The sequence below is a fragment of the Rhineura floridana genome, chromosome 6, assembly GCF_030035675.1.
Source record: "Rhineura floridana isolate rRhiFlo1 chromosome 6, rRhiFlo1.hap2, whole genome shotgun sequence".
Lineage (NCBI taxonomy): Eukaryota > Metazoa > Chordata > Lepidosauria > Squamata > Rhineuridae > Rhineura > Rhineura floridana.
This window is the reverse complement of record NC_084485.1, coordinates 136,202,067-136,219,322: the sequence shown is the minus strand read 5'-3', so window position 1 is coordinate 136,219,322 and position 17,256 is coordinate 136,202,067. Positions and strand designations below refer to the sequence as shown.

The 17,256-nt window shown below is 41.9% G+C and overlaps 1 protein-coding gene across 3 annotated transcripts in view; it reads right to left on the bottom strand.

Annotated features, from left to right (window-relative positions):
* STXBP3 (syntaxin binding protein 3) overlaps window positions 1-17,256 on the bottom strand; it is a 51,998-nt gene that overhangs the window by 19,669 nt on the left and 15,073 nt on the right. For all 3 annotated transcript variants that reach the window (XM_061633899.1, XM_061633901.1, XM_061633900.1), the window contains exons 6-10: window positions 15,862-15,962; window positions 10,974-11,122; window positions 9,403-9,493; window positions 8,653-8,777; window positions 616-720 (exon numbers count right to left, since the gene is read on the bottom strand). In XM_061633899.1, the coding sequence (XP_061489883.1) occupies window positions 616-720; window positions 8,653-8,777; window positions 9,403-9,493; window positions 10,974-11,122; window positions 15,862-15,962 (571 nt within the window). The remainder of the gene's footprint in view (window positions 1-615; window positions 721-8,652; window positions 8,778-9,402; window positions 9,494-10,973; window positions 11,123-15,861; window positions 15,963-17,256) is intronic.

The window sequence follows — 17,256 nt, the reverse complement described above, 5'->3', positions numbered from 1 at the left end:
GCTAGAATATGCCCCCCAGAAGACTGTCCACAAGGAATGTAGCACTTGGACTGAAAAAGGTTTCCCACTCCTGATCTAGAGTGAAATAAACAACAATCCTGCTTTTAAACGTAGTGGCTCAGCACCAGGTAGCACAGCAGCAGGACAACAGGGTAGGAATGAAGTGGCTGTGACTTTTACCATGAGTACCTGCATGCCTGGTCCTTATTCTTAGCCATAGTTTGGCTTAGTGCAAACCAGGCCAATACATGTGAAAGTCAGCAAATCAATAACTTAAATAAGGTTTTCACAATTTTCCTTTGTGAACAAAGGGAAGGCTCCATGTATGATAGATGAATAATGAAAAATCCTTTAACACATCCTCAGGTGACAATAATTGATGCAACACTAATCAAAGAGAAGTTCAAGTTGGAATAGAGATAAGATTTTATCTGTTTTCTGTGACACAGTAGGAATATGAATACAAGTTTTCCAGGCTCAACTTTCAAAACTTTACAATAACCTGTGAAAAATGTTCAAATCTGATCATTCAGACATACCTACATATATACACAGTTTTAAGTAGCTATCTTGTAATGTTATGTATAGCAGTAAAAGACATTCAATCATACGTACTCCAACACATCTGCAATATGCTTGTGTCGGATTTTCATCCAGAGGTCATCGTCTTCCTCTAGAATGGCTTCTTTTTCTTTCCCACTTGCACCCTCTGGCTTATACCTACATATAGAAAAAAGCAAATTATTAGTTGCAACATATATGTAGATGACCATTCAGAATAGTTTTTTTCCCATTGTAGTTAAAGAAAAGCATTTCAAAACTATTGTTGTGAAAATATAGTATCAAGACTCTAATTACAACATACAAAAGCAACACTTGTGCTTCTTAGGATATAAAAGCTGCAATACTAAGCATAGTTCCTAGGAATAAGTCCCTCTAAAGTCAGTACTACTTACATCCTAGGAAACATGGGAACAATATGCTGAAAGGGTCATAATGTTTGTAATGTCATGTATATAAGATCATCAAATGAGATGCAAAAAGGCTTATCCTAAAACTGATTGTCAGTTTATTTAGATTATATTAAGCATCTCCTTCAATTCACAGAACAGCTCCTCATATTCCAATGTGCAGGGAAGAATCTCTCATTTTAAGTGGGGAAATAATCCAGATCCAAGTATTGATTTCACATGCAATCACAGAACAGATTCCAAGATGGGAATTATTTAATGTATATATATCTACACTGACATGCTTCGAACTACTGAAGGAATGCTACAGAGTGTACTAGTGCTATGTCACTAAGCACAGTTTATATGTCGAGAAACTCACATAAAAACTGATTCAACCAGAAGGCAGAAGAAATACAAGAGGGGGAAAAATTGAAAGTTAGTTAAGGTTGCATTACTCAAAAACAATTATTAGTTATTATTCAAGTATCTATTGCTCTTGAACACACTAGTTACTCTTGAAGTAAGTGTAGAAGACAATGAGAAATTGAAATCTTGCTGTGGAAGTTTGTATTGGAATTCTAAATATCAACAGCTAATCCTTAGCTTTTTACAGGAGAACTTGAAGGCTGTACACTTTCCAACACATTAGTAAAAATGTGAAAAAACACTCCTTATATTAACCCAAATCCCAAAAGAGACTTCACATTAGTATTTCTGCAGCAATAAGCTAGACTTGATAAAATATTATTTGGTTAGGCTACAGAGAGAAGGTCTCCAGCCAAACATCCGGCTGACGTTCAATTCTAAGAGTACTTCTAGACAGAAGACCTACTCTACTTCATGTGAAAGGCTTCTGTAAGATTTCCCACAGCACAAAACATGGCTGCTGTGCCCCTTAATTACTTGATTTGCGGGAAGGGTTGCCAGCATGTATGGAGTATATTCAATTAAGTCCTATGGAGAGCAGACCCACTGAAATTAATGAACCTAAGTTAGCCATGTTTAACTTCAGTGGGCCTACTCTGAGTAGGACTAGATTTGAATATCATCCTATGTTTGAAGTTGAATTTAAATATTTGGAGGTTTTCTGTTGTGAATAGATGGAACAGTTTGTTCCTACCGTAAACAGTGTTTCTTTCTGGATGACAAGAGGTCTCCAAGTGGATATTGTAGCTCCCCCTACAGTTCAGAGACAGGAAACGCTTCAGCAAATACTTGTGCTCCTCCCCTCTTGCTGAGGCTCAGTTTCATTTCTTGGAAAGCTCCAGAAGTACACCTCAGGAGAAAAACTCAAGGATGAAACATAGAACATAAACAAAAGGCACTCCTCCATACAACCAACTTGATAGAACAAAGCGTGTTAGGAACATGGTCAACTAACTGACAACAAACCAAATAGAAAGAGTCATGGCACTCAGTGACTCCGTCCCATCCACCAGAAAAATACTGCAAGGGTGGGCCTTGGAGATCTCTTGTCATCCATGAAGAAACACCGTTTACGGTAAGAACTGTTCCTTCTCTCATGGATGACAGAGGTCTCCAAGTGGGATGTACTAAAGCTGCAGACCTAGGGTGGTCAGAGGAAGGCAGACCTTGCTGCAGAACCCTGCAGCTAAATGAAGCCTCCGCTGAGGCACAAAGGTCAATTTTGTAGTGTCTTGTGAAGGTACTAGCAGTGGACCAGGTTGCTGCTCTATAAATATCTAGTATTGGAGCATTTGTGGAAAAAGCCACTGATGTGGCAGTGGATCTGGTGGAGTGAGCTGTAATGTGCAGAGGTGATAGTAAGTGAAGGTCCTCATACACTAATGAGATGCAAGCCCTAATCTAACGAGCCAGGGTTGCAGAAGACACTCATTTTCCCATGGTGGCAGGAAGGAAAGATACAAATAGTGATTCAGATCACCTAAATGGTTTGGATCTATTAATATACACCTTTACTGCACGCCTGACGTCTAGTGAGTGCTGTGCTTTCTCTCTGGGGTGGGAAGGATTAGGGAAGAAAGAAGGTAGAATTATTTCCTGGTGTTTGTGGAAGGTCATGTTCACTTTGGGGATGAAGGCTGGGTTAGTGCACAGCATCACTCTGTCTTTATGAAAGGTACAAAGGTGTTTTTCGACCAACAGAGCCTGAAGCTCAGACACCCTACGTGCTGACGTAATGGCACCAAGAAGACTGTCTTGAATGAAAGAATTTTCAAAGGAACTGATCTCATCGGCTCAAAGGGGGCCTTTTGTAGGGCAGAGAGGACAGAGTGCAGACTCCATGTGGGGAAATGGTGGTGGACTGGTGGGCAGATAGCTGTAGACCCCCAGAGAAATCTTTTTATTAACGGACAGGCAGCAAGGGACTCGGATTCCTGCCCTTGCAAAAAAGACAAGGCTGACACCTGCCTCTTCAAAGTGTTAGGATGCGTGCCCATCTGAAGACCGTCTTGCAGGAATAGAAGTACTCTGGCCACCCTAGCTGACTCAGGGTTACTTCCTTGTTTACTACACCAAAGGGAAAAACTCTTCCACGTTGCCTGGTAACTATAAATGGTCAATGGTCGTCTTGCCGCTAAGATGATATTCACTACTGCTGAAGAGATTCCCAAGATTAGCAGTCACTGGTACTCAATTTCCATGCGGTCAGCTGAAGCCACTGAGGGTCTTGACGGAGAAAAGGGCCCTGATGGAGTAGGTCTGGGCGTGACGGGAGATGGAACGGTGGTGACACGGTTAGCTGGATGATATGGAAACCAGGGACACCTTGGCCAATAGGGAGCTAGCTATCAGCACTACTTGGGCCTTCTCTGATCGGATCTTCTTGAGCACCCTGAATAACAGAGGAATTGGAGGGAATGTATAAAGTAGGCCCTTTGGCCAAGGAACCACCAGAGCATCCAGTTGCTTGGCCCCACTACTCAGGAAGCAAGAGAAAAAGCACTGCTTCTGATGGTTTACTTTGGAAGCAAACAGGTCTACCTTGAATGTGCTGAACCTTCCCTGGAGAGAGTGAAATACTTTCTTGTTGAGGGCCCATTTCCCTGGGAACAATTGCTGTTGACTCAACCAGTCTGCTGCTACATTCAAGTGACCATGAATGTATTCTGCCATGATTGACGAAGTGTGTTGCTCTGCCCATGACAGCACTGCTATTGCTTCTGTGTGGAGGACCATCGATCGAGTATCCCCTTGTTTGTTCAAATGGGCCTGAGTCGTCGTGTTGTTGGTGCGTATTAACATGCCCGGATATTTCAGGGAGTGGGAGAAGTGGCGGAGGGCCATATGTGCCGCCCAAAGGTGCAGCTAGTTGATACTTCTGCGTGTCTCTATTGGCGACCACAACCCTTGTACATACTGTCTTTGACAATGGGCTCCCCGTCCCATGACTTGCGTTGGTGAGTGAGGTGGACCCTGTAGAGGGATGCCTCTTTGCAGACATGTCTCTGACACCCACCATAGAAGGGAATTCTTTATCTGTTGCGAGAAAAGTACGCAGTGGTGCCTGCAGTGCACAATGTCTTGGTGGTACTGGAGGAGCAGTAATTGCAGCAGGCATGAGTGCAAGCGAGCCCATGGAGTAATCCCTATTATCAATGCCATCATGCCTAATAGCTTTGCAAGCACCATGACGTCTGCAGACCGTACACAAGTCAACGAAGCCACCATGGCGGTGATTTTCTGGATCCTCTCTGGTGACAGGGATATGAACTGCTGAACCATGTCCAGCCACGCTCCCAAGTGCTGTAGCTGTTGGGATGGACTGAGATGGCTCTTCTGAGTGTTCACCAAGAAGCCGTGGTTCTTCAGGTAAGCTAACGTTATCTGGATGTCTTCCTGAGCCTGATGGAGAGATTTAGACCAAATCAGGAGGTCGTCCAGATAAGGGTATATAAGCAGACCTTGAATCCAGAGACCTGCCACTAATGCCACCATCACTTCCTAAAACCTCTTGGTGCAGATGCCAGACCAAAAGGCAGGGCTTTGAATTGACAATGGGCCCTGTTGTAATAAAAACATAGTAGCCGCTGGTGTGCTGGAAATATTGGGATATGTGGATAGGCTTCCTTCAAGTCTACTGATGCTAAGAAGACCTGGGGCCTCCCTTATGGAAGTAAGGGTCTCCATCATGAACTTCCGCTGGGTGACAAATTGGTTGCGGAATTTGAGATCGAGTACCGCATGCCATCCTTCTTCCCCACCAAGAAGATTGAGCAGAGCCCTGAGAAAAGCTCCCCAGAAGGAACTTCCTCAATCGCAAAGATTTCTAATAAGTGATGAGTCTCACTTGAGACCACTTGCTGTTTCACGGTGGATTTGGCAACAGGTGAAGGAAGGAACCTGACAGGTAGATACTTCGACAACTCTTATCTTGTAACCCTCCTTGACAATCTTCAGCACCCATTTGTCCCGAGTGGTAACTTGCTATTGAAGATCTTGTTCAGTTTTCCTCCCACCAGTGACAGCGCAATTGAGTCAGAATCACTGTTGATTCTGGTGTCCCTGACTGGAAGAATTTATGCAGAAAGGAAACTGTTGAGGCTTCTGCTGGAATCTTGGTCTATTCCAAGAGGGACAGCCACATCTGAAGTCCCTGTATGGGTGCCTATTATCCTGTCTTTGAGATGGCATCATCTTCTTTTTGTCCTTGGTCTGTATGAGGACGTCCTTTAGCGCTGCATCACCAAACAACTTTCACCCAGAAAAGGGCACTGAAGCTAGATTAGTGTGTGAGGAAGCGTCCACATCCCAGTGGTTCAACCAGAGGGGTCTATGAGTTACTACTGCCACTGCCATAGCCCTGCAGTAAAATTGAGTGGAGTCTGCTATGAATGTCAGAGATCTGGACACCTTTAGCAGAGTTTCCTAACTCTAGTAGGATCCTGGTTAGCATTATCCAACAGGTCTTCCACTCACAGTGCTGCCCTAGCAAATACAGAAGTTGCAACAGAAGCATGTATTGACAGGGCATCAGCATCATGAGAGCGTTTGACGGCTGTAGCTGACTGCTCATTTGGAGCTGTCAGTTGCGCATCTCCATCCCAGGGGAAAAGAGCACGGGAAAGCAGAGACCAGAACATCTACTGTCGGAGTTCTGAGCTGCTCCATGACATCAGCACTAAAACATAAAACTTATTTGCAAAATTAACACCTTTCTTGCACTGCAGTGGAGAATCCCACTCTGTTTTCATTATGGCTTTAAATGGAGCTGGTAATGGAATACATCTACTAGACGTTTGGGGGACAGGTAGTACTAGAGCACTTTTGTAGACCGGCTCCTGCTGCTGCTGCATTGGGAGATAAATCCAGAGCAGTTACTACTTTGCCAAACAAAGGAGGATAATAAGCATCCATGAATAGTCTTGTTGAAACTAATTCATCTAGACCCGAGCTGTCACTCCACTCCACTTCCTCTAACATATTTTCCCCTTCAGCCTCAAGATGCGAGTCACACACAGCAGGCAACTGCTGTCTAGCCCCGGACATAGAACCACGCCCTCTAGCAGCTGTGGAAAGGGCTAGGGGATGACAAAATTTCTTGCTCCTGTACCCCTGCGTGCCTTTTTAATTGCAGAGGATCTATATCCATGTCACCCTGTGGAGGTGATATTTTGATGCCCCTCCCTTTGCCAATTCAGTAGCCAGATCGCCAATCATGGCATCCTTAAGCTGCTGGGGCACTGCAGGGAAGAAAAGGTCAGACAGCAGGACCTGGGACGGTTGCTGCTGCAGCGGTGCCAGTGACAGGATCTGAGGAGGTTGTTACTGCAGCTGTACCAGTGGTGGTTGCTGCTGCTCAAAGCATGAGGGGGGGTCACTCCGTTGCGGGCCAGTTGGCCGTCTTACATACTGCTGTTCCAGTGCCAATCTCGTTGCCTCTTCCTCATCCGAAGACAGCAGCTCTGGGTCTGTAGCCCTGTATGGCAAAAGATATGGTCTAGACTGCAGCTGCTGTGCCACTGGCAGGGCAGCAACGCGTAACCCAGCAGATGCAAGTGGTGCCACGGATGCAGGTGCTGCTGCTCTGTTACATGTTAAAATAGTGGGGGCTACTGCTCCTCTGTGAGCCGCCATTGCGCGCATTGCTGCTTCACAGCGATAGAAAATGTCAGGCGCTACCGCTCTGCTGTCCAAAATGGCGCCTGCTGCTGCATTGAGCTCCAAATTGGCAGGTGCTGCAGCTCCGCTGCCGCCGCTTCCCTCAACCCTGCCTATAACTGGGTTGCCTCCGTGGAGTCACTACCTGGGAATACTTCAGAGCCCTAGCAATTCCTCGCGGACTTCGGCAGGCTACTGAAACGAGAACCTGATGAAGTTCCCTCATCAGGGTCATGTGCCAATATGCAGCTTTCCCTGTAAATTGGCGGGAAACTGCAGCGACTGGATCAGAGCTTGGAAAAGTTACTTTTTTGAACTACAACTCCCATCAGCCCCAGCCAGCTGGCTGGGGCTGATGGGAGTTGTAGTCCAAAAAAGTAACTTTTCCAAGCTCTGGACTGGATACTGATCACAGCTACCGCCTAGTGCTGCCCAGATTCTTTAACATATTTTTCTTTGTTGGTTGCCTCTTAGCTTTGTCCCTAACGAAGCAGAAATAAAGGAAATCCAGAGAAGAGAGTCTTAACAGGATTTTTTTAAAAAGGTAAGCAAATGTGAAGAAAGGGAATAGAAAAGTATAAAGTAGAAATGCGGATAGCCTTCAGCCGTTAGTGAGGACAGAAAAATTTAAACAGGACGGTTTTGGTTTTTTTAAGGAATAACAACCAGAAGAAAGTATGAGGGAAGGACAGAGAAATGTACAAAATAGGAAACATGGAAAAAACATATCATCCTCAGTGAGGAGGAGAATAGAGGAATCAAACAGGATATATTCCAAGCTGAGAACTGAACCTCGGCAAGAGGGGAGGAGCACAAGTATTTGCTGAAGCATTTCCTGTCTCTGAGCTGTAGGGGGAGCTACAATACCTACTTGGAGACCTCTGTCATCCATGAGAGAATGGCACCTCAGGTGTGGAATCAGCAGGACAAAGGAAATGTGCTCAAGTCTGTATAGAGGCGCTCTCTCTATGCTGACATGAAGAAAAGAACGAAGGTGTGATACCATACAGGGAGCATGGGGCCATAGGGTATTATTTGGCATAGGGACAAATCAGTAAAATTTTGGGCAGTGCTAAAGATACTGAAATGTTTTAGCTTGCATCATGTTAAGTACAATCCTGTAGATGTTTGCTCAGTGGGGCTTACTGTGTTGAGGACTGCAGCACTGAAGAAAAAAAATCCTGACCAGATGAGAAACTAAAAATGATAGTGACTATCCAGGTAACAGGGTATTCCCAACCCTTCCAGGAGACATGTCAGCGATTGAACCTGGGACCTTCTGCATACAAAAGAGATCCTCTATCACAGAGCTGCAGCCCTTCAATAATATTATTCACTGCCCAAAGGAAATCAATAGACTACACACTTCCATGGGACTCATTTCAGGCCACTTACATGGAAGAAGCCGTCGCTGCTCACATTCAGAATTCACCTGCCCTTTAAGCACAGAACTTTGATAGTAGTCCTGAGCATCCCTTCTAGAGAATTTTCCATTTCAGTCAACAAGAGATAACAGTTTAAGGACAGAACGTACTCTTACTAGCTCAACTTGAAGTTACTGCATTAGTATCTGAAGTTGTGAGTATTAAAAAAAACTAGCTAAAATTATACTTGCTTGTATGTATCATTTTCAATTGGTAGCAGATCATAAGCCATTGCTTGAAAAGTGAGTTCATGGAGCATAGTCGACACAGAATCAAAGCCACGATCAACTATTAACAGCTGGGAGTGGGTTTTGCCCTAAAAAATCAGAAAATATCCCTTTTTTAAAGATACATCAAGCAAAACAGGGAGTACCTTAAAAAGAGAGCAAGGGTGTATATATCTTTTAAGGAGGAGGGCAGCTCCAGAAAATGAAAGCATTCAGCTTATGTTAAAAATGCAGTTTATTCTAGCAGAATCAAAACCATAGCCCCCCACCCCCAACATATTATATTCCAAGAAGATCTTCCTCAGGTGCAATGGAGTCCAATACTTTCCTTCATGTGGGAGCTGTTTAGGTTCCTTCAAAAAGTCAGCAATGAAGAAATGGAATGTCAGATCCCACTGCCCTCACAAAAGTTTTTATGGAAAGTGTCATGTTGGACTTTATATGGGCTTGTGATCTAGAAAATGTTTTCCTGTCCAGTTCAGTTTTATGTCTTGATTCTGCTTTTGTAATTTAACTACCCTGTTCAGTTCCATCTCCTTGTAGACAGGAGAGCAATGAATTATCACCTCTTTCCCAAAGAGTTTGGTAAGAGCTCCTGCAATGATACCATTCATTCCTCCCAGCTACATTCTTAGGGTAACAGTAAAGATAGAATTTGGATAGAATTCCTTAGGGATCCCCACCCCCCAAGAGAAAACTGAATATTCACTCTACCTTTACTTGGCCCCGTTCATCAATTTTATAATAGTTTTCAAGCTTTTCCTCAACTAGTCGTGCAAGTTTGCTGGCATTATCCAAAGGCTTGCTAAAAAGAAAAAAAAATGTTGACATTTATTAGAACATTAATGGATCTTTGAAACAAATGTTCATGAGTTCATTCGCTTTGTGAGAATTCTAGTAGACTGTCAGCTGCAGAATATTTTGTACATCGGACGTTGCTTTATACCAAGTCAGGCCAATGGTCCATCTAGCTCAGTATTATCTGCACTCAGCAGCAGCAGCTCTCTAGGGTTTCAGATAGGAGTCTTTCCTCCAGAGCAGCCTTTCCCAACCAGTGTGCCTCCAGGTGATGATGGACTACAATTCCCATCTTTCCTGACCATTGGCAATGCTGGCTGAGGCTGATGGGAGTTGTGGTCCAACAACATCTGGAGGCACACTGGTTGGGAAAGGCTGCTCCAGAGGTGTAGCCATCCAAGGTCTCGGGGGGTCTTAGACCCCTTACGTTTTTGGGAGCAGGGTCCCAATGTCTCCATCATCCTATGAGACAATCAGCATGAAAGAGGAGTGTGTTAGCCACTAAGAAGAGTCCTCTAACATTCTTCCTTGTCCTTTCCTGCTGATGGAGCCAATCAGAGTGAAAGGAGGTGAGTCAGCCACCAAGAAGACTCTTCTCAGCAGCTAACTCTCTCACCTTTCAGGCTTATTGGCTCCTAGGGATATCTGTTGTGGGAGAAGGCATTAGCAAGGATCTCATTCTCAGCAGCAAAAACGGGGGGAAGTATGGCTGTGACTAACATGAAGGGACCTTGCACTTTTGATTTTGCCACTATGATACTGCTTTCCTCCCACCACTACCTCCAGATACTAGGGATTGAACATGGCATCTTCTGCAGACAAAGCAAGTGCTCTACCACTAAGCTGTAGCTCTCCCCTACAGTTCTTTATTCTGAACAAGTTGGGTTTAGGAGGGAGCTCACTAGCACGGGACATGTCAACCATCAAACACTTCATTAGGTTTGCACATTTCTCCCTTCTGCAAACTGAGGGTTGTATTCATCTAAATTCTACTCAGAGTAAACCCATTGAAATTAATAAACCTATGTTAACATGCCCATCAACTTCAATGGGTCTACTCTGAGAATGATCAGCATTGAATACCATCTTGAGAATTGGAAAAGTGTTAAACAATGATACAACACTATGGTACCTGCAGAATCCATGTGTGTATGTTCTCCTGAAGCTCTTCTGAATGGTCTCACAAACAAATGTTCCTTTTGGTGTAGAACTCATTTCCCTGCTTATCTCCCTCTCCCCAGCCAGTCCTTTCCTAATATGCAGAAAGTCCCTTCATCATAGAAGATATGACTCCCCAGTATACGCTCATAGATTTGTTCCTCGCATCCAGGGGAATTGCATTGCCTTCTTGCATTTCAAAATGGGTAACATGCTGAATTTCCAAACTGTTCAGAGCATGGAATCCATTTCTATCAAACTAATGGAACCCTACTGGGAAGAAGGGTGGGATATAAATATAATAAATAAATAAATATTTCCTATTGTACCTTCTGAATCTTACACCTGGATTTTCTTCTAGAGTGGCACATAATGTAACAATTTGCTCAGCTATTTGCTCCATTACAGTGTCATTTGTCTTCTCCATGTTGGGACTGTAGCAACAATAGAATGCATTTGGGACATCAAGGGTAAACACCTAAATCAAGAAACAGTTTCAGTATAGACTATTTTAAGAACCAGAATGTAAGAGCAATATAGGCAGAAGATAGTTTGAGAATTACAATTTTATGAAATGCATACACAAGAAATACTGTAGCTAAGACATCCCCGCTTAATGATACCTTCCCCTCCCCCAAATCTCTTATATTCGGTCCTCTTGAAGTAATGTGTTCCTTGTTCTCGCTCTCTTTTTTTGCCACTGTCCTCCACGTTCTCCTCTTACTTAAAGACATTATTGTACAACCTGTTCACTAACTGCACAGATGATGGAACCAGAGGTGTTCAGAACCTAGTTCATTATGACAGAGTAATGTAATGTCAAAGTATCTTCAAGGGGAAATGTATAGAATTTTGCAAGAAAAAAAATCTTAGCAGGTGACCAGAAAATCTAAAGTCTTAATAACTATATTTTGCTTTGATCTGGCTTTTTGCCCTTTGTAGAGAGTTTTTTGGTCAAGAACTAGCAAATTTTATAACTTATGGAATATGCCCCAGCCACTGAAAACCCAATTTGGAGTCTAAAGATTTAGAAGAAAACGCCTACACACTTTAAATTTTCTCTACAACGATGACGGATTGGCAACTTTGTGTAAAAGGAGTTTAAATTTTGTGTTAAAACATCAAAAGCATATTTGACAATATTCAGCAATCAAAACAGTTTTCTAGCCAATTTTGACAGGGTTAATTTTATATAACTGTTATGTTATTTAACAAGCAAGGCAACCTCCATGTAAGTATTAGTTATTTAAAACCATCACATTTTAAAAGGAACTTAAAAAGCACAATCAACTGTTGCCATTGATTAATGAATCAAACTATTGTTAGAACTGAATGTTTTCCTGCTAGTAAAACAACTACCTTCTCCATTCTGAAGGTATGGCAAACTGCCAACAGGGATTTCACTTCAGCACTAAACTTGGAAAACATTTTATGAAAATCTGGCTATTCAAACCTGTTCTTTCCTGAGGGATATAGCCATTTGCTATTCTCCATGAAAAGACATTAGAAACAAGAGTGGGAATGTCTCTCAAGCACTGGAATGCACCACGCTGAAAATATAGAAGCCTTCTCCAAGCTGGTGCCACCCAGATGTTTTAGACTACAACTCCCATCAGCCCCAGCCAGCATGGCCAATGAACAGAGATTACAGGACTTATAGTCCAAAATGTCTGGAGGGTACCAGGTAGAGAAATGTTGAAATACAGCATGAGACAATTTGGTTTATCCAGCACATCAATTCAAACTATGGCGCAAAGACATCTTTTTTACAAAATAGTTCCATATATCTACCACACATAACTGAAAGGAGAAGTAGCTTTGGACTGGATGATGTGATCTTGTTCAAGGAGAAATTCAGCACATGAAATAAGCAACTTCCATAGAATCTAAAGATGATGAATTTCAAGACAAACAATGGAGAAGATTCTTGGCAGTTTTGTTGGGTTTCAAGCATAGATAACATAAAAGATATAAGATAAAAGCCTAAAGACTTGCTTACAAAATGAGGCAGACAAGTAGCTCCTCTACAGTTCAGGTCAGTTCATCCAGCCCAGACTGGTTGGTTATACAGGTGGCAGGAGTAATCCTCAGCATCACATACTCTCCTCCAGCCATGTACCTATCAGCTACCAGGCTAAGTTCAAGGTTCTGGTTTTGGTGTACAAATCCCTATACAGCTTGGGACCAGGATACCTGAAAGACCATCTTACCCCTTATATACCCAGTCGATGATTGCGCTCTGCAGGTGAAGGCCTATTGCAGATACCATCTTATCAGGAGGTCCGTTCCAAACAACATAGGAAACAGACCTTTATAGTAAGTGGCACCTGCCCTTTAGAATTCCCTCGCCTTAAATATTACTCAGGCGCCATCTCTGTTATCTTTTTGGTGCCTAGTGAAGACCTTCCTTTTTCAATAAGCCTTTTAATAGAGACCTTATCCCAGTCTGCATCTGTGCTGGAACTGCTTTTTAATATGTTTTTAAAGTTTTTTTAAAAAAAAATGTTTTTAAAGCTTTTAAAAAAAAATGTTTTTAAAGATGTTTTGTTCTAATATATTTTAAAGTCTGTTTTTATGATGTCTTAGTGTTTTTAATGCTTTTGTTTGCTGCCCTGGGCTCCTGCTGGGAGGGTGTGACATAAATCTAATAAATAAATAAATAAATGTATAATTTACAAATGTGTAAATGCCTATTTGAATACACATCACTCACATGATTTGTTCATCACAAAAAAAGGAGAGAACACAATCCTATTTGTGTAGACACATGGCTATCTTCCAGTTCTCCTTAAATCCAAACCATTGTCAACATGCCCTTTGCCTTTGGACTGATCAGGTTCTACTCCCATTAAAATATTTGCAGATAGAAAAATGATGCTCAGGATCACATCATAGCATATGAGGAGATGATGTGCCTCTTGTCATCAGTAATGTCATGGGCTGATAGGTGCCTACTACAGTTGCTTAACTACATTCTGATGTTCTGGGTTGAAATGACAATACAAAATACAACAGCCCCCAAACAGAAGACCTTCCCTAAAGAGGAAACGGTTTCTGGATTTGAGTGAGTGAGTAAGTAACGGGAGCTTCTTTGTTGCATTATAAATACTTGGAAAGGTTTGCTGAGCCACATTTAATTTGCATTTTTTTAAAAAAAGTAGTGTATACTCCATGATATACTGAATGCCATTAAGTTTTATATTGCCTAATCCAATTCTATCCACAGACCACTGAGCCCAAGAGCACTATACATACAAATATGTTTTTCCATATTTAAGGTTCAGAAAAGGTCAAAAGAGGCTTAATTCTGTACAACTCTACCAACAGAATTTATTTTCTGCTCACGTTACACATGAAAGTACCAGCTCACAATTTGTTTCTACTCTCAATTTAAGGTGCCTTTCAGATGAGTGTCCACTACATCTTTTCTCTGCTGTGTGCCCCTCTCTCTCATGTACAACTTTAGGCTGGAAAAAAACCAGAGTAGAAACCCATTTTGAATTTCATTTCTAGGGACACAATGTTGGCATAGTAAGTTATAAATCTCATCAACATTTTTTGTTAATCCAAAACTGTGCTTTATCTTAATTATAACACTGCTAAATTGTGCAAACGTTTTGTTAAGTTTTCCCACTGCTCCAAGGACAAATGATACTGGGGAATTATTAAGCCTATCAGATCATGAACTTTGTTTTAAATGAGGCATTGTTCACCACTGGAGAGCCACTGTGGCATAATGATTAGAGGGCACTAGGATCAGGGACATCTGAGCCAAATTCCTACTCACTGGGAAACTTTTCACTAGATGATCTTGGAAATACAAACTTTTTCTCTCTCTCAACTTAATCTACTTCAAAGGAATCTTGTGACAACAAATGAAAGAACGGGTAAGGAACAACAATCATGTAGAGCACCTGAAGAGAAAGGGTAGGATAAAAATTAACATTGAAATGTGAATTGGATTTACTAGATGACTGCTACATCTACAGTTAAATTTATATTAACAATAATGTCCATCCAGATATTCTAACTTTTATGGTGAAGATCACACACATTAAGGCTACAGTCCCATCAGACGCAGTTAACCTTAAGACCACATTAAGGCCTGGTCAATCCTCAGAGGGCCACATGGCTCACTCATACATGCACAAACATGAGTGTACACATATTCAAGCTGGCAGATGGGTGCAAACATTCAGACATGCAGCCCACATCTTCTGCCAATTAACAGAGAAGCGAGAGGTGTTTCTTCTGAATCACATTGCTGCAATGGGGTGGAAAACAAGAAGAAAGGAAGCCCTTTTCCTACCTGTAAGAAGGGGCTGTTCTCCCTCTGTGGTGCAGCCATTGAAAGGAAGAAATGGGTAGAAGCTCTCCTTCCTGTTTCCTGACCAATAAGATTTTCTTGCAATGGTGTTGCCACAGAGACCAGAAAGGCCTTTTTTAAAAGTTAAGTAGTGGGGACTGAGGGAGTTTTGGGCACCCCCAAAATGCCTGAAAATAGCTAGCAATTCTCCACATTTAAAACAAAAACATCCTACATGCAGTCAACCCAATGAATTCTGTTGAAAAATGAAATGGACTGCCTTCAAGTCAATTCCGACTTATGGCGACCCTATGAATACGGTTTTCATGGTGAGCGGTATTCAGAGGTGGTTTACCATTGCCTTCCTCTGAGGCTGAGGGGCACCCAGTGAGCTTCATGGCTGTGTGGGGATTCGAACCCTGGTCTCCCAGGTCATAGTCCAACTCTCTAACCGCTACACCACACTGGCTGTCAATGAATTCTGTTACCTAAATATAATTTATGAATTTGATATATTTACATAACTGCTCTTACTTTGTACAATTCTGCAATTTTGTTTTCTGTATTTTGTGTTTTCTATATATTATTCTGGTTTTACTTATAATGATGAGGGGGCAAAGAAACACTGGAAACCTAATTCAATCACATTTCTGGCTGATATTTCCACAGACATTGCCCACACGCTCAAGTATTTATTTGAAACCATTAACCACTAGAAACCTGCTTTAAAAGGAAAGAAAGCTGTATTTTCAGAAAGCTCATTTCAGCACCTAATACTGCATTTTTTCTGCAATCTCACCAATTTGTGGCAGACAAACAGCCCTGGTTTTATATTATACAACAGTCATATTGAACAGAGTGCATTGGACAATTCAACAATGAAAAATAAAAGTTCAGCAAAGTAAGGTTACCTGTGATTCATAAGGGAAAAAGTTTATATTTATTTCTTTGCACCGTCTTATAGCTTTTGAACAAGATGACTTCATTTTGTTGAAAAGTTTGTCATCACAAACTAGGAAGAAAAAAAGGGGTTTTCAGCTATATTATTACATCTTTCAAACCTTTTTATACAACAGACAGTATGCACATGTGTCTCATCAGTAACTTAAAAATACACTAACAATGTAGTGAAAAGGACTTGCTTTTGCTTCCTGTGGGTACTCTGACTTACGCACAATGGGCCAGTTCAGATGTAACACTAACTGTAGTTTAGTGTTACAAGAAGCCCAGCCTCCTCCAAAATCATGCACTCCCACCTCCTCCTCCAGACCAACCAGAGAGAAGAGTTCAGAAGCTCTTGCTTCCATTTTTGATTAACCACAGTTTACAAGGTTGTCTTAACCAGGACAAACTGTAGTTAATTTTAACTATGATTAAAGCAAGCCAACTTAAAACATGGTTTATGTACAGTAGCTAGTTAACTGTTAGGACAACTTGCTAAACTGTGGTTAATCTAAACCAGGAGTAGCTAACCTTTGGCCCTCCAGAACTTGCTGGACTACAGTTTTCATCATCCCTCACTAAAGGTCAAGCTGGGACAAATGGGAGTTGGAGTCCATCATCATCTGGAAGGTCACAGGTAAGGCATCTCAGATCTAAAGGAAAGCAGCTTGCAGCTGTGCCAGAGGAGGAGAAGGAGATGGAGAAGCATGTGAGCCCATGGGGAAGCTGGGCCCTTTCTCATATCATGACCGTAGTTGTAAGACCTTACCTATAATGGAAACTATTTTAAAATACACAGAATCAAATATTCAACCTAAAATATTTGACCAATAATTTTCAGATAGGCACCTTAATTAAACCTTTTCTTTATCCCAGTCTGACCAGATGAGACCTTTTCAATGGTGGCACCTGCATTTCTCTGTTGTCTCCCAAAACTTTAAACGTTTTTAACATCAGCTTTTTCACTTTTAGGTAAATAATTAAAATATTTCTACTACAGCAGACATTTGTAGTGAAGGGCAGAAGACTGTAAATGGTATGCTGATTTGTATTTTAACTGGTGATATGCTGGGTCTACACTGCTTTAGGATTGTTTTAACTATTTTTTTGTTGTTGCAATTGTAAGGACCCTATGGAACTGTGTTGGCAGCATATAAATTCCAAAAATTACCCCCATCCATGCATACCAACTCATTGTCAGTTGAAGTTCCAATAATATGGCCACTATCCTAAGACAGTGAGTATAGGCTAGAAACAGTTGAATTGTTCCCTGTATTAAGATCTACAGAAGAATGTGGAAAGAAACCTAACTGTCTGGTGAGAATAAGAAAACTTTTTATGTCACAACCACCCCACCTCACACA